Source organism: Blastocystis hominis (genome assembly GCF_000151665.1).
Source record: "Blastocystis hominis, Singapore isolate B (sub-type 7) whole genome shotgun sequence assembly, scaffold_1".
Taxonomy (NCBI): Eukaryota; class Bigyra; order Opalinata; family Blastocystidae; genus Blastocystis; species Blastocystis hominis.
This window is the reverse complement of record NW_013171816.1, coordinates 866810-892721: the sequence shown is the minus strand read 5'-3', so window position 1 is coordinate 892721 and position 25912 is coordinate 866810. Positions and strand designations below refer to the sequence as shown.

At 45.4% G+C, this 25912-nt stretch overlaps 11 protein-coding genes; 8 read left to right on the top strand and 3 right to left on the bottom strand.

The window, feature by feature from the left end:
- Positions 1–2713: 2713 nt before the first annotated feature.
- GSBLH_T00000925001 (uncharacterized protein) lies at positions 2714–3521 on the bottom strand (the record flags this gene model as incomplete). The annotated part of the gene is made up of 5 exons (XM_013039219.1): positions 2714–2991; positions 3027–3185; positions 3215–3268; positions 3298–3434; positions 3466–3521. The coding sequence occupies 5 exons, from the start codon at positions 3519–3521 to the stop codon at positions 2714–2716; spliced, it is 684 nt and encodes a 227-aa protein (XP_012894673.1).
- Positions 3522–4748: 1227 nt separating this feature from the next.
- On the top strand, positions 4749–5644 carry GSBLH_T00000924001 (uncharacterized protein; the record flags this gene model as incomplete). XM_013039218.1 has 1 exon in its annotated part: positions 4749–5644. One exon carries the CDS (start codon positions 4749–4751, stop codon positions 5355–5357), a length of 609 nt encoding a protein of 202 aa, XP_012894672.1. The 3' UTR covers positions 5358–5644.
- Positions 5645–7232: 1588 nt separating this feature from the next.
- Positions 7233–8883, bottom strand: GSBLH_T00006154001 (uncharacterized protein; the record flags this gene model as incomplete). Its single annotated transcript, XM_013039217.1, has 6 exons — positions 7233–7448; positions 7481–7637; positions 7669–7805; positions 7840–8651; positions 8683–8806; positions 8839–8883. 6 exons carry the CDS (start codon positions 8881–8883, stop codon positions 7233–7235), a joined length of 1491 nt encoding a protein of 496 aa, XP_012894671.1.
- A 196-nt stretch (positions 8884–9079) lies between these two features.
- On the bottom strand, positions 9080–9415 carry GSBLH_T00000923001 (uncharacterized protein). XM_013039216.1 has 3 exons: positions 9354–9415; positions 9174–9322; positions 9080–9140 (listed from the first exon to the last, which is right to left on the bottom strand). The coding sequence occupies exons 1-3, from the start codon at positions 9403–9405 to the stop codon at positions 9108–9110; spliced, it is 234 nt and encodes a 77-aa protein (XP_012894670.1). The 5' UTR covers positions 9406–9415; the 3' UTR covers positions 9080–9107.
- A 303-nt stretch (positions 9416–9718) lies between these two features.
- On the top strand, positions 9719–11726 carry GSBLH_T00000922001 (uncharacterized protein; the record flags this gene model as incomplete). XM_013039215.1 has 9 exons in its annotated part: positions 9719–9906; positions 9938–10113; positions 10143–10293; positions 10328–10393; positions 10432–10582; positions 10616–10703; positions 10735–11253; positions 11289–11459; positions 11490–11726. Exons 2-9 carry the CDS (start codon positions 10087–10089, stop codon positions 11724–11726), a joined length of 1410 nt encoding a protein of 469 aa, XP_012894669.1. The 5' UTR covers positions 9719–9906; positions 9938–10086.
- A 656-nt stretch (positions 11727–12382) lies between these two features.
- Positions 12383–13239, top strand: GSBLH_T00000921001 (uncharacterized protein; the record flags this gene model as incomplete). XM_013039214.1 has 2 exons in its annotated part: positions 12383–12923; positions 12954–13239. 2 exons carry the CDS (start codon positions 12383–12385, stop codon positions 13211–13213), a joined length of 801 nt encoding a protein of 266 aa, XP_012894668.1. The 3' UTR covers positions 13214–13239.
- Positions 13240–16558: 3319 nt separating this feature from the next.
- GSBLH_T00000920001 (uncharacterized protein) lies at positions 16559–18007 on the top strand (the record flags this gene model as incomplete). XM_013039213.1 has 5 exons in its annotated part: positions 16559–16804; positions 16835–17518; positions 17551–17606; positions 17636–17718; positions 17749–18007. 5 exons carry the CDS (start codon positions 16559–16561, stop codon positions 17988–17990), a joined length of 1311 nt encoding a protein of 436 aa, XP_012894667.1. The 3' UTR covers positions 17991–18007.
- A 745-nt stretch (positions 18008–18752) lies between these two features.
- Positions 18753–21974, top strand: GSBLH_T00000919001 (uncharacterized protein; the record flags this gene model as incomplete). Its single annotated transcript, XM_013039212.1, has 1 exon — positions 18753–21974. The coding sequence occupies one exon, from the start codon at positions 18753–18755 to the stop codon at positions 21972–21974; it is 3222 nt and encodes a 1073-aa protein (XP_012894666.1).
- Positions 21975–22119: 145 nt separating this feature from the next.
- GSBLH_T00000918001 (uncharacterized protein) lies at positions 22120–23553 on the top strand (the record flags this gene model as incomplete). XM_013039211.1 has 1 exon in its annotated part: positions 22120–23553. The coding sequence occupies one exon, from the start codon at positions 22120–22122 to the stop codon at positions 23521–23523; it is 1404 nt and encodes a 467-aa protein (XP_012894665.1). The 3' UTR covers positions 23524–23553.
- A 338-nt stretch (positions 23554–23891) lies between these two features.
- Positions 23892–25178, top strand: GSBLH_T00006153001 (uncharacterized protein; the record flags this gene model as incomplete). Its single annotated transcript, XM_013039210.1, is given in 5 exon segments — positions 23892–23906; positions 23979–24476; positions 24511–24631; positions 24667–24755; positions 24771–25178. 5 exon segments carry the CDS (start codon positions 23892–23894, stop codon positions 25176–25178), a joined length of 1131 nt encoding a protein of 376 aa, XP_012894664.1.
- A 72-nt stretch (positions 25179–25250) lies between these two features.
- Positions 25251–25667, top strand: GSBLH_T00006986001 (uncharacterized protein; the record flags this gene model as incomplete). The annotated part of the gene is given in 4 exon segments (XM_013039209.1): positions 25251–25290; positions 25310–25380; positions 25385–25486; positions 25518–25667. Coding segments are annotated over 4 exon segments (363 nt in total).
- Positions 25668–25912: the final 245 nt, after the last annotated feature.

Genomic DNA, 25912 nt, shown 5'->3' with positions numbered 1-25912 from the left:
GACAAGGACGGCCTTTGTTCTGACAAGGAGAGGCGTAATCTGTAGTAGAATATTATGTTGTGTTATTTGAGAAACTGACAAATTGGGAATATCATTTCTAAAGAAATCACAACTAATCAAACCATATCGAATTCTATCTCTTCACTTCATTCATCCATATCTCAACTATTCTCCACCATTTCATTATCATTATACTTTCAAACGATTTATCCAATTAGACACGATTATTCATTGATTCTCATAGAATCGCGGGAATCCAAAACATACAACTTGATCAAACTCCAAGTTACCAATCATTCTAATTTAACATAACAATTTTCCATTCGATGAGAGAGTTTTTATCTCACTTTAGAAATCTTCTATGTTTGATCATTTGGACATTGAAAATGTGTATATCACTTATAGTAATCCATCATGTTATATAACTACTATTAATCAATATATATATATATTTATGTATTTACAAACTCTACTCTTTACATGATAAACAAGAAATCATTATGATCAGTCACGCTGATTTGGAGCGAGTTAAAAACTATTGTTGTATCGAATGTGAATGCATTATCAGTTATTCTAAACGAATATATTGGATATTTGATTATTATATCAACTAATAGAATCGAATCTAAAATCGAATTGATTTATTCAATTCATTGTTAAGTATCTATCTATCGATCTACCTATCTATCTATCTATATATATACAAACATTATATATAACAATTCATTACATTCTGTATTTAACACAATATTTGAAAACAAACAAACAAATAAGCGAGTGTGCTGTTTTACTATTGAGAAACATATCCATACTGCGGAATATATCCAGTTTGTTGAGCATAATATGCAGGTTGCTGAGGACCAAAAGTCGATTGTTGTGGAGCATATGCAGGTCGTTGCTGAGGCGCAAAAATAGGTTGCTGCTGAGGAGCATATATAGGTTGTTGTTGAGGAGCATATGTAGGTTGTTGCTGAGGATACACTGGCTGAGCGGTAGGAACGAAACGAGCCCATCGATTGATAAGAGGAGCATTCGTATCATTCTGATGCTTCGTGGATAAAGTTTTGGCACCTGCTTTGCAACAGTAACACATAGCTAAGATAACAATAATTTCAATAATAAGTAGAACAGCACCAATACTAGCAACCACAAAGCCAGTGATGTTTTGTTCTTTACGAGACATTCCGAAGCATGAAGAAGAGGATGAAGACGTGTAACTGCAACCCTGAGTGAATTCATCAGCAGCTATTAACGAATCTTGATAATGACGAACAGTGATAGCAATGGACGAAGAACGAGAAGTAGAATATACAGGAATCTTATGAGAATTCTTATAATAGCAACCAGCTCCAGAACCCGTAAGTGTCCATTCCCTAAAACATCAAACACTGAAACGAAATCACCTACGCAGGTATATCAAGTTGCCATTTGCCGTTTTCTTTTATAACGCGGTAACATAACTCATTTAAGTAACTAATGACTGTGCAACGCCTTGTAGAAGAACTCCAACTTCCTCCTTTCGACTTGCATTTGGAGGAACATTTCGAAAGATCATCGCTACAGTCGAGTTGGGATGCACTGTAATAGGTAGTCTGGGTACTATCATATGATCCCTCACTAATCAGTTCTCTCGAAGGACCATAAATCGAAATTTCTGCACTACTAGATACTGGTAAGGTTGCTGTAGTTTTGTAGTAATAAGCTCCCGTTAAAACGCACCCCTCCTCAGGATCACCATCTTTCTGGCATTTATCTCGAACAGGATAGTATTTTCCCGAGGTTGAGGTAACCGGATATAGAGGACTTTCAGTTTCATCTAAGTAGAACGAAATGTTTTTAAACGAATCCAGCCCACTATCCTTCCAAATTTGAGCACGCTCGTTGTAGCTAAATGTAATGAATCCTCAAAATCTAAACTCTTCAATTCTATCCACTCGGGTGTTATCTCCAAGTATAATGATAATTCCAATAACAAAGAGGATAGGTGGTAAGATAATGCAGAAACAAAGACAACCACAGCAGTTACAACTACTATCACTATCTCCTTTGCCGCTTCCTTTGCCTTTTCCTTTACCTTTTGCCATTCTAAAAAGAAAAATTATAATGGGGGATTATAAATTAGGTACATAGACTGATGTCCCTATTTTGATTTCCATTTTGATTTTAATTATACTATCAAATGACAGGAAGGTTTATGTGTACAGCATTTGCGCTTTTCTGTGAAGATACGTGTGAAATACATGTATTACACATTATTATTCCTTTTTGACAAATACCTCAACTTACTATTCATTAGTGACAGTTTTAGTATTTCGATGTATTGAATTTTAAGTGGTAATAGCATCAACCAGACTGATGAACAAGTTGCTATTTTGAACAAATTGTTATGTTACATCATATAATGCTACTCTAAATCAAGTGCAATCATACAGTGGGATTACATGAGATATTAATTGGGATGAACTACACATTGTTTGGTTTTGGAAATAAGTACAAGAAAGCAGTTTGCAAGAATCATAATACAATTTCAATAGTAAATTAAGATCAATCTTCTCTGTTTGATATCAAATGTTGAACAATAGAAACATTGTATTCATAACCTTGATTCTACAATGATGATAATGTTGATAGATCAACCTATTTTGATGGAACCACATCAATTCTAGACAATACGCATAGATTCATTCAAATCATTTAAGACTAAGAAGTCATATTATTGATTTACTAAATAGATTATAGGAAAAACAAGCAAAAGATCAGTTTGAAAACTGGTGGATAGAAGTCGTCCACAATACAACATAGAAACAATAGATTTTACAAATCGTATAAACAACAAACAATATATAAAGCTACAAAAAGCGAATTGATTCTTCGGTGATATGTTGAGCCTATATAATAATAGTATCAGCGATGTTAAAAAGCAAACCTTTCCATCCTTTATGAGAATATCTATGCAATCGTTAAAGATGCTCTTTTGCATGTTATAGAAAGCTACACATTATTAATAGTACGCCCCAAAATCCCACTCTCGTGACAAACTCGGTCACCACAGCGAATATCTTCCAAATCCATTACCTCCATGCGATAGCCATTTGAGATCATCCAGTTGTATATCTTATATGCCCAATCCTTTACACTCTGCTGAACAACACTGTAAACTCCCGGTCTTTCACAATGGCCATATCCTACCTATCTTCATTATCGCATAGCCTACCTTGGCTGCACAAAAGATCCATTACCATCAGCCGCATCTCTTCACTCAGGCTCCCTTCCAATAATATTACCACCCATCCATACTGTTAATGGAACGGTTATCAAATAGGGGAAATGAACTCAGCACAATCTCCGCAACGCCATTTGTTTTGCAGTAATCAATAACATATTTTACCCACATTTGTAATTGCTTTTGTCTAGTTTCTAGGCATGGCTGCAACCTGACTATTACAATGTCGTTATTGCGCTTACGTATAGAACGGTGGGAAATTTAGAAACGGCGTTTCGCTACTGCCGGAAGTACTCATCAGCAAATAAATGAATCTTTTCTACCAGGATATCGATTTTGTGGGACCCCCCGACCTATGAAATACATATCTTATAGAAAATGGAGAGTTTGAATCAAGTGGATGATATGGTGTGCGAGTATCTCCTCTTTAGAGGTTTTACAAACGTTTGAAAACACTCTATTCCGATGAGCTCTAGACTTTCAAAACATTTGAAGATGATCGCGAACACGACAAAACACAAGGATTCAATGTCGATAAGATTGTAGATCGGTTGTTTGAGCTGATCCAGAAGTAGAATTGTCTACCGACTCGTAATATTTAGAGGAGACTATAAAGCATTTGACGATACCTGGAGCTTTCTAAATTCGCGTTTCTTTTGCCTTTTGGATGCGAGCTATATGGAATCAGTGGATTCCTTTTGGAATTCGTTACGAAAACTTTACATCGTGACCTGTATTCAAAATTCGAAGAAGGAAGAGGTGTGTGAAAACGCTCTATTTGAGGAATAGGTTACAAAATTCTTCTCCCTCTATTGTCCGGAAGTGCTGACCTCTTCCGAAGGTCAAAAGAATAACGACGACTGGCGCCGCTGGTGCTCGCTTCCCTACCTTCCGCGCCCTGACCAAGACAGCTACTTCATGCAATTCTTTTCACGTGCCTGGAAGGATTCTCTCCGCGAGTCTCTTATCAACTTCCTGCGAGCCATCTTCCAAAACCTCTCTCCTCCTTCTCTCCTGGGCATCAGCATCTTCCAAACGGAGCGGCAGCGAAGCCAGGCGCAGATCAAAACCATCAAAAGCGAGTGCGCGTTGTACCGTCAGGAGTGTCAGCAAGCCAAGGACAGCTACGCCTCCATTCTCTGCGTTCTGAAGGAGATCAACGCCTGTGTCAACCAGTCCAAGCCGTTTTTTGAATGTTTTATTGTGCCTAACCGCGCAGCGAAACCCTGCAGACCGATCTCAAACGCATTCTCGAGCAGCTTCCCATCTCCCAGCTCCTCGATCCGGAGCTCTGTACGCTCCCACGCCTTCTCTTATTCGTCTAGTGGAGACCTCCGACTCCGTCGATCTCCACTCCTCTCTCTCGCGCCAAGCCTCCACGGAGGTCGTGTCCACCGAGAAGGAAACGCCCGTGCAGTCGCTGACGATCACGAATCAGGTGGAAGTGGGCGTGTTCTCCGAGGGAATCAACTGCTGCAAGTGGTCTCGGAACGGAAAGCAGTTCGCTGCGGGAGGCGGCGAGGGCATGCTCAGTGTCTACAACTTCGATGGAGACTCGCACGAAAGCTCGCTCTACGCCTCGTTCTCCTGCGGAAACGAGATCCTCAGTCTGGATTGGGGCTATCCCACCACCGAGTCCAATCGCGATTTGATCGTCTACGGCACGCAGGAGGGCGGATTGGGCGTGATGAACGCCACGGCCAACACGGCGCTCTTCGAAACGACGCTCCCCGGCGTCCTGGCCGTCGTCTCTGTGGCGTTTTCGCCGCTGATGACGAGCTACTGCGCCGCCACGCTGGGAGGCAACACTCCGCTCTCCTTCTGGGACCTGGCGACGAACAAGATGGTGGTCGACGGCGCTGCGCTGGGGGCTGGCGTGCGCGTGAACTGCCTGGAGTATCTGTCGTCGGGCGCGGGACTGTACTGCGGCTGCGCGGATGGACACATCCGACTGTTCGATGTGCGGTCGAACCGCGTGGTGAGCAATGAGCAGGTCTCGACCGGACAGATCAGCGGAATGCGCGTGCTGGTCACGCCCGAGGAGGGCGCCGTGATGTTCTGCTGCAGCACGGACGGCGTGGTGCGCGAGTTCGACTGTCGGAGCATGTCGAAGATATCCTTGAAAATGCGCTGAGAACCCTTCACGGAACTGCATTTGCGAGTATCCGCTGCGGAAATCGGTGACGACCACCGCGGTGCCGCGCGCTGATATCAACTACTCGCCCGCCCTGCGATTGCTGGCAGTGGCGGCGAACCACCAGGAAGGACTGGCCATCTTCAATCGGGGCCAGTCCGCGCAGATCTACAGCGACACAGTCGTGAACCATCTGTCGTACAGCGTGGATCTGAACGTGGATCAGTCGACGATCATCGCGGGAACGACGGATTGCGCGCTGGAGATGCTGCGATTTACTACGTTGTGGATTGTTTGTTCCAGGAAACAGAGAAATTGGGGGGAGGGGGAACGTTGCGAGGATTCGAGGGTCGGCCAAAGATATAAATTCCTTGCCGCGTTGTGATGATGAGTTCGCCGGAAGGCACAGCATTGATGTAAAACACGCTGTCGTTCACGCGAATGATCCCTTCTTTGTCGTACTGGCGCGGATCCTCGGATTGCTTATACACATGCACGCAGTTCGACAGATCGCCGAAGACGAGCTGCGAGGGATGGAAGCAATCACACCAAATGCAGTTTATGCAAAGAATCGAAGACAGATCTCCGAACGAGGTCGGTTTCATCAGCATATTGTTCACAATGTCTTCGTACCGCACGATTTTACTGTCGTAACTCGTTGTCAACACGTCCACAACCGGAGGTTCGTCGCCAACCGGCAGTCCTTTCGGCAGCACCAACTTCACCGCGACGACGGGCGAACTGAGATGCGCTGCATAGACAAACTTGCGAACTGGGTCTTTCTTCTGGACTACGTCGCGTCGCTGCAACGGATTTACTTCATATCTATTCCTTGATGCAAGCTGGAATGGAATTACAGACAGTAGCGCAATCGCTGCCGATCATCGAATCTCACGCCGTTGATAAAGTACACACACACGTATCCATTTCGATACCCAAACGCCCACAATCTCTGCGTTTCGGAAACGATGAGGAAGTCGACGGACAGGAGCGGAGAAAGCGATTTGGGGAAGAAGTCGTTAAAAATCTTTGAATTTGTGATTCGGAACTGACGATCTTTGGACGAGTTCGCTACTAACGCATCTGGACTCCACTCCAGATTGAATGGAAGTACGAGCCCATCCATACGACCAAGTAATATGAACTACAGTGGAAGGATGACCAAGCTGCCAACGTGATAATAGTCATGTCCATTCTCGGCCTGGTCGTTATATGTGGGAACACTGATAGCCTTGATATAGGAAACAGATAAATCGATATTGATTTTCTGATACTGAGTAAAAATATCCGCTTCTGTGAAACCTGTGCCTTAGAGTGGGAAGCCATGATTACCTGAATTGGACTTAAATTTCTCAATCTTAAAGAAATATTTTGAGCTGTTGTGAACCTCATTCTTCAGCTTCAACAGCAAAATGAGTACTTCCTTTGGATCAGTACTTTATTTTTACGCTACACATATTCCAATACGATAGCCGACAATTCCAATGCATGCCACATCCATTTTGTCTGCACAGGGTAATCAAGGCGAAAAGAGTCCTACCTATATTTGTTCGGAATGCTCTCTGCTTTCCATCTTTGTGGATGATGTGATTAATGCTGTCCTTTGTACTGTGAACAATGAGGATTCCTCCGTCCTTCAAGACACAGCTATACGATGCTTGCGCATAGATACTTTCATCTGAAGAGTAATAATACTGAAGATCGTATATCGAATCCATATTCTAACAGATCGCATATCGAATCCATATTCTAACAGATCGCATATCGAATCCATATTCTAACAGATCGCATATCGAATCCATATTCTAACAGATCGCATATCGAATCCATATTCTAACAAACACCACATCGATAATCAAATTCAAAATGCGCGAATTAGAGCGGCAGATTACAACGTCTCATGATAACTTTCTCTTTGCCATTCCGACGAGTGGTAGTCTTTTCAAAGAAAACAGGTCGATATTGGTCGGGAAGCTGCATAATCGCCCAGTCTTTGCACAGTTTCTGCATATCCGTTCTTCCCTGCATTCGGGCGTAGACCACTTCACAAACTTTCGTACTAGGAGTATCTGGCCATTTTTTACGATTTAGCTAGATATCAGAAGGTCCAAAGGAGAGGATACAGCATTATAAAGCTTCACAACACTATGCGTATTGATCATGGAGACATATCCGAATCCAAGATTACAATTCGTTTTGAAGTCCACAGGCATATAGAAAAAATCGTACTCGTTCTCAACGAACGAGTTCAGTATTTTAAGCATGAATGACTGCGAAAATCTACGAGTGAAGCCACACACATGCCTGCTACCCGTTCGGAATGTTCTTCAGCATCAAAGTAAGTCTTGTATCTTCTCCCGATTTCACCTTTTCCAAATCAATTATAAACCGGGAGTAGTCCATGTTCTTCTTAGGTTTCTTGCCAGAAAATACTCGGGGATTGATCGTCTAGAAGAATTACAATCCTGTTTTCAACACGTACCGGGTCGATATCGTCGGGATTTCCTGGCTTTTCTGAAGTGACTGGCTGAACAACCTTCTTTACACAAACTCTACGCTGCTTTGGTTGATAAGTGGCTGAGGACGGAGTCGCTTTCGTCTCAATCACGGATGCAGACGGCACTTTCTTCAGTCTCATTTTCTGCTTGGGCTCTCTTATTTCTTCTGAGGGAGATTGCTGAGGACTCACGTCACACTTTTTGACCTTCTCTTGTTCTGAAACATCCGGATTGGTAGCCACCATGGACCGATTATCTAAGGGAAACGATTGGTGACGAATCATTTCTCCAGTGTCAAAGTCGTGATTCTTGTAGGGACTCAAGTACGGCACATCATACAGAGAGCGAGAATCACCAAACGAGGTAGTATCAAAGAGCGAAATACCCTGGGATGTGGATGTAGATGTTGATGGGAGTGGAGGGGGAGGGGGAGGAGGATAACGGAAATAGGGATTCTTTTGATTCAAAAAACGAAAATCTGGGCAACTCAAATAGGAATCGTTTCTTCTTCTGTAAAAGTCACAATAGGCAGGAGACACAATTTCATCGTCATAGTCAAAGGAGGGATGGTAGTTCATACAACCATATGCACGATTACTGTACATTGAGTCTTGGAAAAAACCATCATCCTCGTAAGTGTCGATAGAAGAACTACGCAGATGATGATCAATATCGTAGGAAGAGCAACAAGAGGAAGAAGAGGAAGCGGAAGAAATAGGACCATGGGAACGCTCCATGACAAAGGGATCAAGCATGTAATCATCACTCGTTAGAGTGGAAAGTACAGAAGAACTCTCTATCGCTCACTACCAATGCGATCAGCTTACCATTGAGTGGATTGGAATGAAGCCCAAAAGCACGTCCACGCAAAGCTGTCTTTTCCTCATCGAAGGATGGATCAAAATTAAGCTTAGGGCAATTGTTGAACACGTGAAGCAAATCAGAAGAAGTCTAGTGACTTATCAACGACTTCGGATGCATACAGTGGAGATTTCGTCGTCCTCCTTGGCAGAGTATAAAAAGCTCATTGAAAAAAATATTGAGAGTTGCAGAAGAAGTTGTCAATTGCTTGTCAAATTGAGATATTCAACCATCATCTATCATAGTCAGAGTGACAACATTTTTGACTCTGAAATCACCCTTTTTGGGAGAAAGGGCGTGAATGGTATGCCGTTCGATTCCCCTAATTTCGCTGCTATTGATTGATGAATTAACAAACAAATCGGCCATTTACAGTTACACTTCACCTTGCTTAGTGATGTCCTTCCCACGGATGCTCGAGTCCCTAAATGGTAAAATCAAAAGAGCACGCCCCTACCAGGAATTCTCTCCAGTCGTGCTTCGCTCTCCAGAAGATCCACAGCCACATGGTCGTTTCACAAACAGTACCCAAAATTTTGTGCATTCTGTTCACGTGTGGCGGGGCCCATTCTCCAGACGTGGAAGCAAGTCTTCTGCTGACCAACTCTATGAATTAGCAACAAAACGAGTTTCCCACGAGTTGATCTTCTCATAGACACGCCACCCAATGATCTTAAGATTTGCTGCATGCTATCTTCTCGAAATACAAAATCTGAGAGAAGCTACTGAATGGAGAAGGGAGTTTCGTTTTGTTAAGATCGCAGGAAATTGAAAAAGGCTTGCATTCGACGGGGCTCTATACTTTGATTCGTGCATAGGCGGTATAAAACGTGTGCTTCCATCAATGATTCGTTGGATTTGATTTCGCATGCTTTTCTCCCTACAGCACATGAGAACACATCGATATTGCAAAACCACGTCAAAATGACGCACGCTACGAAAAATCCAAAAAAACGGCCGATTATCGCATCTATCGGATAGCATTGAATCCTGATTTGCCAGGCTTTTTATTATAAAAGTACTTGCTATCTTCTCTAAAAGACATTTTTATACGTTTTGCTCTGTGGATTCGTGAATAGTCGGTTTTGAGAATGGCAAGTGAAGCCAAAGTCACAGTAACACCAAATGATAAAGAAGGTTATTTATATTTGCATCAAGAGGAAAAGAAGTCGCTAAAGAAGTTCTTTTGCGTTTGCTTGAAAATGGAGCGTCACTGCGTAGACATTGAGCGGAAATACATTCACATATGGAAGCAATCAGCGAGATAAGGGAAATGAAGTCATTCTAAACATTCAGGTAGGATTACTCGTAGAAGCAAATCTGATGTCCAGGGAGCAATTGTTCGTACGCTGAACGTGTGTCTTCGTAAAATGTTTGGTCTGGAGATCATCCTTGTCGTATGTCTGCTCATTCTTTCTCAATCTAGCCCGGAGTATCAGAGCACCAGGTTCTCTCTGAACGTGAGATTCAAGACAATCCAAATAAGAAGCGATATTGCTTCTACTCGGAGAGCAAAGAGGTCATGCAAGAGTGGTTCAGCATGTTAAGCCGTTGCACGCTGTCGAATCATTTCTGCTGTATGCCCCTCTCTCTCTTCTCGCTCAAACCTAGCCACTCTGTACTACTCCAACACTCCCGAAGAACAGCGCATTCTGGTTCCTTTGCCTAAGCTAAAAGGTACTTCGCTTCTCTTTTTATGTACGTCTAACGCGCAGAGGTTTTGGCTCCTCAACGACGTGCTTTGCTCTGGAAGAAGCTGCTCATCTGCGGCGTTCGCTTCGATTTCTCGCGCAGCGGAGAGGACGACGTTCGCGATCTGAAGCGCAACACGCTCCTGGAACTGACAGAAGCGACGGAGATGCTGGGGTGAGCGATGGAGGAGAAGTGAGTGATGCGTAGACAGCTGTTCAACGATCCGAAGTGCCTTCAGGACACGATCAACATGATCAGTACGAACTTATTCCGCGCTCTTCCGAACGCTTCGAACGTAGCAGCGAGTGGGGAGCTTGAGAGAGTAGCTGATTCATTCCTCGACGGAAGACGATGATGGGAACGAAGTGTTCACGGATCCCGAATGGCCGCACCTCTCTCTGGTGTACGAGCTCCTCATTCGAATCGTGCTGTCTCCGCAGATCGACAACAATCTGCGGAAGCGACTCATCGACGACGACTTCCTCACCCATCTGATCTCGTTGTTCGACTCTCTGGACCAGCGAGAGCGCGAGTTCCTCAAAACAGTCACACACCGGATCTACGGAAAGCTGACCAATCGCCGCGTGACGATCCGCAAGACGATCAATTACGTGTTCTACGAGTTCCTCTACGAGAAGAAATCGCATAACGGCATCGCGGAGCTCCTGGAGATTCTCGCCTCGATCATCAACGGCTTCACCGTCCCCATCCGTCCCGAGCACAAGCTCTCCCTGCAGCGATCGCTCATTCCGCTTCACAAGACGCAGTCCTACGAGAACTACTCCATCCAGCTCTCCTACTGCATGACTCTCTACGTCGCGAAGGACCCTTCGCTCAGCGAGCCCGTGCCTCTTTCTCTCTTTTCCCCGCTCATCGCTAGATCATCAAAGCCTTGCTGAAGTACTGGCCGTACGGCCACACGCCGAAGGAGACCTGGTTCCTGAACGAGCTGGAGGATCTGCTCGAGCTGGTGAAGCCGGAGGACATCGTGCCCTACCGCGTGCCTCTCTTCAAGCGCGTGGCGAAGTGTATCGCCAGTACGAATATTCTAGTGGGCGCGCGGAGCGTGGGTGATGCGTAGATCGCAGAGAAAATCCTGCTGTTCTGGAACAGCCAGACGTTTTACGGGGTTACGATCGGGAATGAGGACAATCGCAGAGTGATCTTCCCTCTCATTTTCAAATCTCTTTATGACTGCTCTCGCGGAGCCACGGAGAATATTCAGAACATGGCGTCGAATGTGCTCGACCTGTATAAAGAGCTCGATGGGGAAATGTATCACTCGTTGGTGAAGCAATATACTGGTGTACGAAAGTAGTAGAAGTGGTGGTGGTGGTGCTATAGCGTTCTGTGGTTTGAGCGTCTCTTGGTATTTCGAGATGTTTGTTAGACAAATTTGAATGAATGAGAGAAACCATGATAATCAAGGATGATTGTAAATAGTTATTATTATTATTATTTCAAAAGGGGTTGTTCTGTCTAAATTGCCTTTTTTTATTTCGAGAAGAGGCTATTATGAACCAACTAGACTGTCCAAAGAAACAAAGGTTTGCGGTCATTTTGTTTTTTGTAACCATGTAGCACCCCGAATGAATGTCCTAACAAGCCCAAACGGTACGAAGCTGCTTTTTACACTAATATCCCAGAAATCGCTCAGTGAGTGTAAGTGGACGTCTTCGAAGCGCATCCATTTTATTTGAGTCGGGAAAGATTTCTATCGACGATAAAAACGCGCTAAAAGTGTGCCACTCTTCATAATCCTAAAAGTATAGGATTTGATTTTGTGTCAAGATCCGACTGTCGAGGAAGCACTAATTCAATTCGAAAACGGAGACGAAACATCTCTGCTCGGTAAACGTCCGTTTCTCTTTTTCATGATTAGATCTTGTCCGTAGTGGCTATCTCCAAAAAACATCTGAATTTATATTCCTCGATCTAGATAACGATTTCGGGTTTGACGATCTTAGCTTAAATATGATTGATACTGAAGTCCGCTTCTTCTGCCCTCCTAACCTGCAGGCTCCAAAGAACCCATCTCTTTTTGACTTTCCAACGGGTATGAATCCTCCCTTGGGCTACCCTTCCGATGGAGGCCTAGCCGACGATACGGTGATCGAAGACTTCGACGTCTCCACTCAATTCAGTACGTTTCCCTCTTTCCCCTTTCCCCCAGAGAAGCGGAGATTCGGATCGGTGGACTACCTGGCCTACCCTCACCCCGACGACGCCTACCCCGATCGCAGCCGCCTTCCCGACCCCGACGTCGCGGACCCCGACTCCATCCAAGACTCCGACCGCGACGCCCACGCCTACCCCCGCTACCCCGGCGCCGAGAACGACCTGCAGCACTACCTGGACGCCTCGCAGTTCCCGCCGCAGTCGGAGTTTTTGGGCGGGGGCGGCGATCTGCACGGCCTGGACGATCTCGCGCAGTCGATGGAGCTGCTGGACGACTCGGGCGACGTCCTCATGGACACCAGCACGCTCACGCTGTCCTCCGAGGGACACACGGGAGGTAGGAGCGAGGCGAGGGAGTGAGCGGTAGACCGGAGACCGGCGCCCGCGGGGCTGACGCCGATTAATACGCAGGGGGAGACGCAGAAGAAATATATTGGGATGTACAGTCCGGAGGCGAGGAAGAAGCGGGTTCAGAGGTTTTTTGAGAAGAGAAAGCAGCGAGTGTGGACAAAGAAGGTGAAATATGATGTGCGGAAGAACTTCGCGGATTCGCGACTGAGGGTGAAGGGAAGGTTTGTAAAAAAGGAAGATGAAGAATTGTTGCGTGAATTGATGAATCTCACATAATGATAGATGTTGCCTTATTTTTGGAATTGCTGTTTTTTGGACAAATTTTGGTTTCCTTATTTTCACAGGAGCATGAACTTGCGATTGTCATTTAGTCTCCTTTTGATATCCTGTGCTATCTCGGTGACAAGTGAGAACCCCTTTCGCATGTGAAGTGTAGTCGCCCCCAAAATCGAAGTGAAGGGTTCCTCAGGAAACTTGATATTTGGCAAGATCACTAGCAACTCGCCGTGCCGTTTTTATGTCCTGCAAAATGGATTTGACACATTCTCCTACCAAATGGCAAAGGAATCCTGTAAATATGTCTACTCTATCGAACAGAATGGAGATTTCGCTATTCACTACAGTTATGATCAACTTCCCCTAAAGCCTTATATTGCACTCCTCGCCGTTACGGAGGATGAAACGGCGTACGATCTGGTTAATTTCAAGATCCCACAGGAGTATTATCGTACTTGTTTCGGCATGGCGTGATTTGCAGAGTGCAACGAAAACAAAATATTGATAGGAAACATGATCCAAACGAAGGACTCCTGCGTGTTTATTTCCTTTAAGTATACTGGCAATGGCGCACTCTACGTCCTGAACCGCATAGCCAACACCCAGGTTCCTGATGCGTTGAATATCGTCAACGAGGGCGTGTACCTCGGCGTGTACGCTCTGTCTGTCACTCTTTTGACTCTCCTAGCCATCCGAATGAGGACATCACCACCGCCTTCTGCCGCGTCTACGAGAACGTCAAGTACACGCTCTACATCACAGCCGTGGAGGACGGTTGCGTTCACCTTCCCGAGACCTATACCTTCGTTGCGGATTGTACCTCTGTTTCCTCGTTTCCACCGTAGCCTTCGCTCCAGAAGTGAAGTGGAGCGTCGCGAGCAACTCCATCTGGGTGGGTCAGAATCGTGCGAATTCCCGCGATCCCTCATCTATAGAAGGAAATGTGAACCACGGCGTGCGGTATCGACGGTATGGGCAAGGTACCCGCGGGAACGGTTTCGCATGTAGTGATTTACCCGGGCTCGGTGCTTCGCGAGCTGGACATCACGCCGCAAGGGATCTTGGTGAGTCCGATGAGCGAGGCGCTGGCGAAGATGAAGAAGAAAAGCAATCAGGACGCGGGAATGAGCGACGATGTGAGCAATGAGATTCTGAATGATAATGTGAACTGGAGAAGCCTGACCTGGGAGGATGGAACGTTCAGCGGACTGCTGCTGGTGTTTGGAAAGGGGGATCTGTATATTTATTGCTCGCAGAACGCAGATGGCGTGGACATTCAGGAGGTTGTGGACAAGGGAGAGAATGTTGGGTTCTTTGAGGACGACGCGGTCGACATTACTATTAGTGGATTGAATAGCGATGACTACACGATTTTTGCTGTGCTAGCTTATCATGATCAGTATTTCGGTCCTTTTCCTAAAAAATCGAAATAATCCGTGATCTTGTTTTTTTTACACATTCGTCCTTTTAATTAATGGAATCAGGATTGGAGCAATATCGGAATCCCTTGAGTTCGGAGGATTCTTTTGGAATTGAATTTCTGTTGAGGCTTATTATAGGTAATTAGGTGGTTTCAGTGTTTTGACTGTAGGTGAGCAGCAAATCAAAGAGTTTCGCAAAAACAGAACCTATCAAAGAATTCTAGTCATTATTGATTCTGTCATCGTCTATTCAACATATATGATCCTATGGAGTGTGCTATCCTTGTTTGAGTTTGTGGTAAGGCATCTATTGCTTATTCGGGCTCAAGTAATCGATGGGGCTGCGTATTATTGTAGAGTCTGTTTTCATTGCTGGCTGTATTAAAGAGAGTTTTGTTCCTTATTGCGATTTGTGTGTTATTTCCGGTTTCTTTCAACATTCGTTCTGCTCTTTCTGCTACAAAACGCTTTGTGTCTAGTTTTCTTCCTCGTCATCCCTATTTCCTTGCTCCTTATTTCTTACTTGTGTTATTTCCTCCTCAAGGAAGCCTCTCACTTTCGGATCTCAGCTCAGCGCTGCTCTCTCCTATATCTGAAGAGTTGTTGTTTCGGCAATATTTGTGCAATCTTATTATGAACCGTTTGGGAGAAAGATCAGCCATCATCTTGAATTCGTTGTTCTTTTCCGGCCTTCATTTTCTCTCGATCTTTTCTCGGCCATTCTCGTTTATTGCTCGTCAGGTTTGTGGTGTGGTGTGATAATTGCTGACTGTAGATAGGTTTAAGTTTTCTTGGAGGAATGTGCTTCTCCTATGCAATGATTGAGGGGAATTCGGTTATGTTTTCCATATTGCTTCATAGCTTGAACAATTTGGTGTCTGTATTGCTAGGATCGTTACAAATGACCTATTTCCTTGAACGGACAATTGAAGGGATGATAATGTTTCCAATCATTTTCTATTTGTGCAAGGTTTCACAGAATGGAAAGACGAAGAGTCAATAATCGTGTTTGTGATATAAACAATGTGAGTTCGTGATCCATATTATCCAAGAATATGGCATGTTCATCTCCTTATTCTCTTCTAACTATCCTTTTGTTTCAATTTGCTCAATGACTTGTTGAATTGGATAGGCCATGTTCAGTTGAAATAGATTAGACATATTCAACTGCCTATTTCGTTTGATTTTGAACGACAATTCACACATAGACAATCCATTTATCATAGAGTGGAGGTCTCTCATCTGTGAAGTCAAGTAGACTCATTTTAAAATTATAATAAAATAAATATATAACGTAGAATAAATGCATTTCTGGAATCATGAGTGATAAAAAGCACGTCAGCATCCCATCTCCAATTCTTGACAGTAACAAGTACAATACCAATAGAGTTGGGAGAAACTGTGAATAATTAAAATAAATATACTTCATTTAATCCTTTGAATTGTCAATTCCAAATTTGGTCCTAGTTTGGTATACTGGACATGATTCTAGAATTGACGGATCTACTAGATATATTCTCTACTTCCAAATAATGGAACCACCAGAATGAAAACACCACTAGACATTTTGTTGTAGAACCATGGTGAGTGAGATACCCAGGTACCAAATAGACAAAGCATAACTAAATATTACCTATCTAAAAAGAAATAATGTGTAAAACGATCAAAATATACCCTTATTTTGTACATTCTTTTGTAGCCATCGTCCTAGAAATCCATACGCAAAATCGTGCTAGTCATTCCAATTCATTTCAAATACTGTAAAGAAAAAGCTATGCTCAATTGTGTTTTTCGACAAAACGAGTCCTATTCGCTTCATTTCAGTGAGTATTAGGCAGTAGAGTAAAAATGAGCAATAATAGAAGGAATCGTCGTTTAATTTTCCTGGCCTTTCCTTTGGTTTTTCATAATTCTACAGACAAAAATGCTGACGACTAACAACTATTATGTTGCCCTTGCTCTGACCGTTATTACGATGCTCACCTGGGGCACCAACAAGGTTGCTGTGAAGTATCTTACGTATTCAGTTGCTTTCTATACTATTGACTATTTTACGTGGGTGTTCATCTTCCATATTATTTTCGGCCTTACTATTGGTGCTGATTACATGCCCCCTGAATTGGGATATGGAATGATTTCTAACCTTCGTGAGATCATCAATCACGACGATGTATTTGCTGTATCGAGGACTAATTTGTAGGCGAAGGGTCTGTGGGTACAACTTGGAGGACCTGCTCTGGCTGGAGCAAGTACCGCCGCATTTAGCTTGATTATGTTTGCCCTTACTGATGGTTTTGGGCTGACTAGTGCTATTCCTCTTCTTTTTGGTTCCGCCATGCTTTTTGGTGTGATTGCATCTTACTACGTCGAGGACCCTGCGAGACGTGGAAACAAGGTGCTCGTTTTCTCTGGAGTGGCGATTCTTTTCTTCGCAGTTCTTTTAAATACGATTGCCTCCAGAATGAACAGTAAGAGTCGCAAGGCCAACAGTTCCAGTGAGAAGGATATTACGAAGCCTCTTCTGGACGACCAGCAAAAGAGCGAGTCTGTCCCTGCTGCTGAGGCTGCTCCTGCTCCTGCTGTTCCTGCTGCTGAAGCTGTTCCTGCTCCTCTTCCTGCTGAGTCTGCTCCTGCTCCTGCTGTTCCTGCTGCTGAAGCTGTTCCTGCTCCTCTTCCTGCTGAGTCTGCTCCTGCTGCTCCTACTGCTGAGGCTCTTCCTGCTCCTTCTGGTGAAACAACGGTGCCTATTCCTGAGCCTAAGGAAGCCAAGAAGCTGTCCATGACGATGTTCGTCGTTCTGGGTCTGCTGGGTGCGTTCTTCGATTTCTTCTATGCTCCTTGCACCGCCATGGGTAGTTCTGGAGACATTCCTCTCTCGCCCTATGTAGGAGTGGAGCGCTTTTTGTTTATCTTTAGGGAGTGTTCCTTGTGGCCTCCTTCGCCTCCTTCGTCGTCGTTTATCCTCTTGCTTAGTAGGAGTGACGAGCATGATGTCATGTAGTATCTTGATGCGTTGGCCGGTCAAGGGAGCTAAGGCTACTTGGAAGGAGTATTTCCAGGCTACTTGGAAGCAGCGCTGGCCTGGTAGGAGAAGAGTGGTACGATGATCTTTAGCTATCTGGTCTGCGGCTCTCCTTGCGATTGGAAATGTGTGTTTTGCTACTGCTGGAAGCACGCTGTCAACTACTATTAGCTATGCTTTGAGCCGTGGTACTCTTCTGGTGTCTGCCCTTCTGGGAATTCTGTGCTACAAGGAGTTTAATGGTGCCAATGCATCCACCTGGGCCACTCAAATTATTGCCCTCATTTTGTTTGTCGTGGCAATTGTTGTGGAGGCTATGGCGGCTAAAAAGTAGTTTGAATACACTATTGATAATGTTTGTTTTTCAATCAAGTAGCCCTATATTCAGAGAATACAAAAGATATTTTTGTGTATCTCATTCATAACATATATCCTAATACCTCTGTAATGGAGTGAGTATAATGTAATATAATCGGGCCAGCCAAGGGCATGTCCCAATTATGATAGATTATTGGATGCATCTTGATTCTATTGCAATAAATCCGACGTTCTCTTACTAGAGTTCCATTCATTATTATCTAGGAAAAAGATAACATTGGTTGGATATACATATTTAGTGATATAATTGATAATTAAGGAACAAAGGATGCAACAGATGTATTTTGTATTTCTTATGTATTAACCGAGTAGAACACAAGAATCAATGCAGAATCCGTCTATGATGGGAATGCCTACTTCATTTAACCCTGTTTCTGAAATGGCGGGTCAAAGACCAGGAATGATGAATTTTCCAAATCAGCAAGGAAGTAATGCTCCCTCTAATCAAGGTTTGCTCTGTTTTTATTGATCTAATGAACTAGTGAATTCTTCTGCACCTATGCAGGCTGGCGATCCATTTGCTACGAACCCTCAACAGCGTGCCTTCTATCAACAATTGTTCTTACAATTGGATAAGGATAAGAGCCACAAATTGCCTCATGATGCTGTGATTGCTTATCATTCTCAGAGTGGATTACCTAAAGAAATATTGGAGAAATTGTATTCGATGTCTGATTTGGATAAGGACGGTCGTTTGGACTTTGCTGAGTTTGTGATTATGACTCATATTCTGTTCACTTGTCGTAATGGTGTTCCTCTTCCTCAAGAGCTGCCTGCGAGTTTGATTCCTCCATCGAAGGCTCACTTAATAAAGAAAGAAGAGGAAGCAGAGGAAGAAGAAGAAGAAGCAGAGGAAGAAGAAGAAGCTCCAATTCCTCCTCCTAAGCCTCAGAAACCTCAACCTCAACCTCAACCTCAGTCCCAACAGCCTCAGCCTCAACAGCCTCAGCAACCTCCTATGGGCGATCCATTTGCTACGAACCCTCAACAGCGTGCCTTCTATCAACAATTGTTCTTACAATTGGATAAGGATAAGAGCCACAAATTGCCTCATGATGCTGTGATTGCTTATCATTCTCAGAGTGGATTACCTAAAGAAGTATTAGAGAAACTGTATTCGATGTCTGATTTGGATAAGGACGGTCGTTTGGACTTTGCTGAGTTTGTAATTATGACTCACATCTTATTCACTTGTCGTAATGGTGTTCCTCTTCCTCAAGAGCTGCCTGCGAGTTTGATTCCTCCATCGAAGGCTCACTTAATAAAGAAAGAAGAAGAAGCAGAGGAAGAAGAAGAAGCAGAAGAAGAAGAAGAGGAAGAAGAGGAAGAAATGAAACCTCAACCTCAGCCTCAACAGCCTCAGCAACCTATGTTCGACTTTGGTTTTGGTGCTCCTGCTCCTGCTCCTCAGCAGCAACCTCAACCTCAGCCTCAGCCTCAACAGCCTCAGTCTGAACAGCCTATGTTCGACTTTGGTTTTGGTGCTCCTGCTCCTGCTCCTCAACCTCAACCTCAGCCTCCTCAACAGCCTCAGTCTGAACAGCCTATGTTCGACTTTGGTTTTGGTGCTCCTCAGCCTCCTCAGCAGCAACCTCAACCTCAGCCTCCTCAACAGCCTCAGTCTGAACAGCCTATGTTCGACTTTGGTTTTGGTGCTCCTGCTCCTGCTCCTCAGCAACCTGAACAGCCTCAACAGCAACCTCAACCAAAAGAAGAAGCTCCAGTTCCTCCTCCTAAGCCTCAGAAACCTCAACCTCAACCTCAGTCCCAACAGCCTCCTATGGGCGATCCATTTGCTACGAACCCTCAACAGCGTGCCTTCTATCAACAATTGTTCTTACAATTGGACAAAGATAAGAGCCACAAATTGCCTCATGATGCTGTGATTGCTTATCATTCTCAGAGTGGATTACCTAAAGAAGTATTAGAGAAATTGTATTCGATGTCTGATTTGGATAAGGACGGTCGTTTGGACTTTGCTGAGTTTGTGATTATGACTCACATCTTATTCACTTGTCGTAATGGTGTTCCTCTTCCTCAAGAGTTACCTGCGAGTTTGATTCCTCCATCGAAGGCTCACTTAATAAAGAAAGAAGAAGAAGCAGAGGAAGAAGAAGAAGAAGAAGAGGAAGAAGAGGAAGAAATGAAACCTCAACCTCAACCCCAGCAACCCCAGCAACCTATGTTCGACTTTGGTTTTGGTGCTCCTGCTCCTCAACAGCAACCTCAACCTCAGCCTCCTCAACAGCCTCAGTCTGAACAGCCTATGTTCGACTTTGGTTTCGGTGCTCCTGCTCCTGCTCCTCAGCAACCTGAACAGCCTCAACAGCAACCTCAACCAAAAGAAGAAGCTCCAATTCCTCCTCCTAAGCCTCAGAAACCTCAACCTCAACCTCAGTCCCAACAGCCTCAGCAACCTCCTATGGGCGATCCATTTGCTACGAACCCTCAACAGCGTGCCTTCTATCAACAATTGTTCTTACAATTGGATAAGGATAAGAGCCACAAATTGCCTCATGATGCTGTGATTGCTTATCATTCTCAGAGTGGATTACCTAAAGAAATATTAGAGAAATTGTATTCGATGTCTGATTTGGATAAGGACGGTCGTTTGGACTTTGCTGAGTTTGTAATTATGACTCATATTCTGTTCACTTGTCGTAATGGTGTTCCTCTTCCTCAAGAGTTACCTGCGAGTTTGATTCCTCCATCGAAGGCTCATTTAATAAAGAAAGAAGAAGAAGCAGAGGAAGAAGAAGAAGAAGCTCCAATTCCTCCTCCTAAGCCTCAGAAACCTCAACCTCAACCTCAGTCCCAACAGCCTCAGCAACCTCCTATGGGCGATCCATTTGCTACGAACCCTCAACAGCGTGCCTTCTATCAACAATTGTTCTTACAATTGGATAAGGATAAGAGCCACAAATTGCCTCATGATGCTGTGATTGCTTATCATTCTCAGAGTGGATTACCTAAAGAAATATTAGAGAAACTGTATTCGATGTCTGATTTGGATAAGGACGGTCGTTTGGACTTTGCTGAGTTTGTGATTATGACTCACATCTTATTCACTTGTCGTAATGGTGTTCCTCTTCCTCAAGAGTTACCTGCGAGTTTGATTCCTCCATCGAAGGCTCACTTAATAAAGAAAGAAGAAGAAGCAGAGGAAGAAGAAGAAGAAGAAGAGGAAGAAGAGGAAGAAATGAAACCTCAACCTCAGCCTCAACAGCCTCAGCAACCTATGTTCGACTTTGGTTTTGGTGCTCCTGCTCCTGCTCCTCAGCCTCAGAAACCTCAACAGCCTCAGTCTGAACAGCCTATGTTCGACTTTGGTTTCGGTGCTCCTGCTCCTCAGCCTCCTCAGCAGCCTCCCCAACAGCCCCAGCAACCCCAGCAGCCTATGTTCGACTTTGGTTTCGGTGCTCCTGCTCCTGCTCCTGCTCCTGCTCCTCAGCAGCAACCCCAACCTCAGCCCCAGCCTGAACAGCCTATGTTCGACTTTGGTGCTCCTGCTCCTCAACAGCCTCCTCAACAGCAGCTCCAGCAGCCTATGTTCGACTTTGGTTTCGGTGCTCCTGCTCCTGCTCCTGCTCCTGCTCCTGCTCTTCAGCAGCCTCCTCAACAGCCTCAGCAGCTTCCTCAGCCCCAGCAGCTTCCTCAGCAGCCGGAGCCCAAACCGGAGCCCAAACCGGAGCCCAAACCTGAACCTGAACCTGAACCTGAAGATAGTAATCCCGATGAAACCAAGGATAAGAAGTACCTGTGGGTTGTATGGCGCCAGAATAAGCTGGAAATCAAGCGTCGCGAGGAACAGTTTGCACTGAAGGAGGAAGAATACGAGAAGCGCAAGGAATCGATGGCTGATTTGCACAGACAGGTCCGCGAAGCGAAAGAACTGCTCGAGAAGAAGAAGCAGGAAGTGAAGGATAAGCGTAAGGATTGAGAAGAGCAATGATGTCTAGTCGTGAAGATCGCGGAGCTGCAGACCCAGGCGAACACGATCATAGGAGAGCGAATCAGCGGACGACGTTCGCTGCGACCGATTCTGGACGATGATGTAGGCGAGTGATTTGCAGTTCATTGTGTAGATGGAGCAAGAGCCTGTGCTGGACGAAGTGAATTTCTGGGAAGCAGGATTCTTGCATCGAAATAATCGCAGTAAGTACGGACTGCGTGCTGCCTCGGACCAACTTCTGTTTAGAGTGAATGGAATGTCGGATTCCGAGGATGATTATTCGTCTTATTATTCGTATTCGGAATCGGAGTCAGACTATTCGTATTCGGACTATTCGGACTATTCTTACGATGATGAGAATGGATTGACTAAGCCGAAGATGAAGATTGGAAAGCTTCCGTTTAGTGATGAGGAGTTTGGTGATGAAGAAGAGGCTGAAGAGAAGCCGAAGGAAAAGAAGAAGGTCGCTCCGGTGAGCGACGAGGAGTTTGGCGATGAAGAAGAGGCTGAAGAGAAGCCGAAGAAGAAGAAGGAGGCCGCTCCGGTGAGCGACGAGGAGTTTGGCGATGAGGAAATGGAGGAAGAAAAGCCGAAAGAAGAGGAAGAGGCCGAGGAGAAGCCGAAGGAAAAGAAGAAGGCCGCTCCGGTGAGCGACGAAGAGTTCGGTGATGAGGAAATGGAGGAAGAAAAGCCGAAGCCGAAGCCAAAGGTAGAAGTGGTGGAGGAGGACGAGGACTTCGGTGATGAAGTAGCTGATGAAGAGCCGAAAGAGGAGGAGAAGCCGAAACCCAAAGCGAAGGTGGAAGCGATCGACGACGAGGACTTCGGTGATGAAGTAGCAGACGAAAAGCCTAAGGAGTCGGCGAAGAAGGGAAAGAAGGCGGGAAAGAAAGCAGCCAAGAAGGGAGGAAAGAAGTCAAAGGAAGAGCCCAAGGAAGAGCCCAAGGAAGAGCCCAAGGAAGAGCCCAAGGAAGTGGAGGAGGATGAAGACTTTGATAAGCCCGACGAGCCCAAGGAGGAGCCCAAGGAAGAACTGAAGGCAGAGCCGAAGGACGTCGATGATTCGGAGGATGAAGAACCGAAGGAAGAGCCCAAGGAAGAACCGAAGGCAGAGCCCAAGGACGTCGATGATTCGGAGGATGACAAGGAGGAAGGATCGGAGGACGAGCCAAAGGAAGAGGAAGGAGAAGAGGAGCCGAAGGAAGAAGCGAAAGCGGAGCCGGAAGACAAAGGCAAGGGCAAGAAAGGAAAGAAGGCCGACAAAAAGGGCGGCAAGAAAGGCAAGAAGGCGGATAAGAAGGCCGACAAGAAGGAAAAGGCTCCCGAGGGCGAGAAGCGAGAACGACGTCGACGAGGGGGAAAGAAAGAAGAGGCGGTAGGCGCGCTGGGTGCGTTGGGAAAGCCCAAGTCCAAATCGAAGAAGGGAAAGAAGAAGGCTGCCGCTCCTACGGCGGCGGCTACTGATGCTACTGCTGCTGCGCCTGCAACCAATCCTGCTGCTGCTGCCGATGCGCCGGCTGCGGAAGAAGCTAAGTGAATGCAATGAATTTGCTGAGTTCTGTGTTATGCTGGGTTTGTTGCACACATTTTCGTTGTCATGACACCACCTCTCTCGATTCGTGGCTCTAGTTTGGATATCGGAGGGATATGGGACGATCAGATGAAGCAAGCTGAGCAACTCCTGTCGCAGGTTGAAATCCTGAATGGTGTGCACGTTCTAGATTCCTGCATCACGAATGTATATAGTCGATAAAAAGCTGAAAGATCAATTGATGTTTGCATCCCTATTAGTAGACTTGCGTTGTTGAGTGTAATTCGAATAGAAACCGAATGACATTGTGTATGACCTGTCGAAAGATGAGGTTTCATGCGATAAAGACGTCGTGATCTTCTTCTGCCAGGCAAATGTCGCTACAACACGTTTTGTTGGATATCAAATACGAACTCTGAAAGCAAAATACGTCTCCTTCAATTTTTGATTTTAATAGATAGCCTAAGCTTCAGTTTCATGTGTTTTTCAATCCTCAAGTCTCATTGCTTTGCAAGCAGTGCCTACGTGATGAAAAGGCATTGGTCGATGTTTCGATCTACTCCTTAAACCTTCTTCTCTTCCCGTTCGAGAATGACCTTGTTTCTCAAGAACTCTCGGATTGCTGCTATCGAATGTTTTCCAAGAAGGATCGAACCGCCTATTCCTCCATCCTGGAATCGATCCGCGTGCTCCAAAGCAAGAGCGGAGGCATCAGCGAGATTCACGGCATTGGCGACCGAGCCGTATTTCTGCTCGAATCGATCCAAAAGCAAAAGAACAAGTTCCTGCAATGCGAGACGGACGCGTCGAACCCTCCGATCCGCCACTTGATTTTAGTGGATCGTTCGGTGGATTTCAATTCGCTGTTCGTCACGCCGCTCACTTACGAAGGCCTCATCGACGAAGTCCTCGGCATCCAGACGTCCAGCGTGAGCGTGCGATCATCCGTGATCGGGAGAGTAAGCGAGGAAGCGAGAGAGAAGTGACGAATAGCGAGGAGAAGGAACGGAATCGGTTTTGCTGAGCAATGACGATTATTTGTTCTCCGAAATCCGGAACAAAAACATCGCGGTGATCCCGCAGGCACTCCAGAACAAACTCTACGAAATGCAGAGTGCGTTTTGGAGGCGTGGAAACCCTCATCCCTAGTGGAAACGTCGAACAGCGGAAGGAAACTCCCGTCCAAACAGGACTCGTTCGACCAGCTCCAAATCCACCAAGGAGTCCAGAAATCGGGGGTATTTCAAGCGTAGATCTCCGATTTGATCACAAACGTGACGAACGGTTATCAATTTCGCCAGCGATGGCAGATGGAGCACGAGATTTTGGAGGGAGAGCAGCTGCTGGATTACATCGTGGAGCGAATCACGCTGCAGGACGCGCTGCCGCTGATTCTGCGCCTGCTGGTGCTGTATTCGCTGGTAAACAGCGGATTGCGAGGGAAAGACTACGATGCCGTGCGGAAGGAAATCATCCAGGTAGGGTCCGGGAAAAGGGGCGCAACGAAGACGTACGGGTATAGTAACTTGCTGACGCTGTACAATTTGGAGAGAGCGGGGCTGCTGGGGAAGCGGGAAGGCGGGAAAAATTACGCGGCAATTCGGAATAAGCTGCAGTTGGTGAAGGATGTGGGGGGCGAGAACGCGAAGGAAATGCAGTGAGGATGGGGAGAAGGAGTGAGAGAAAGGTCGATTACGAGCGGATATGCGCCGATCTCCGCAAGACTGATCGAGATGATTTTGAACAATGGAAAACTCGGAATGGGTAAAAAAGGTGATTCTTTGGGATGTAGACGTGGCTCGACTGCTCGGCTGCGACTATGATCACTCGATTTTGCGAACTCCTGCGAAGACCGGAAAGCAGGTAGGATTTGGGGATATTGGTTCAAAAACAACAGACTGCTGTGGTGTATTTTATCGGAGGAGTGACCTACACGGAAATCGCGGCTCTGCGCTTTTTGGCGGCTCAGGTTTGGGCTTTTGGTTTGGAGTTGAGTGCAGGAGAATTTCCCGTATGAGATTTTGATTGCCACCACCAACATTACGAATGGAACGCGGATTCTGAACGAAATGAAGCCTCAGGAGCCCTCGAAGCTCCCAGACGCAGATGCAAATGCAAACGCAGAATCGAACTCTCTCAACCCGTTTTGATTTGTTTGATGACATACATTCGGAATTCCAAAAATCGGAGATCGTGGTGTTTTTCAGTAGCAATGACATTATTTTGACAGTTTATATCGTCTCGTCGGGATCCTTTTGTTTTCTAATACCCAGAATATGGAGCATCTTACTGAAGCAGAAAAACAATACCTTGAAGAGGTAGCGAAGCAGGGACAGGAAAGCGTGATTTCTTCTCTCACAACTGAAGATCGTTGAGTTATCCACGCAAAATTATG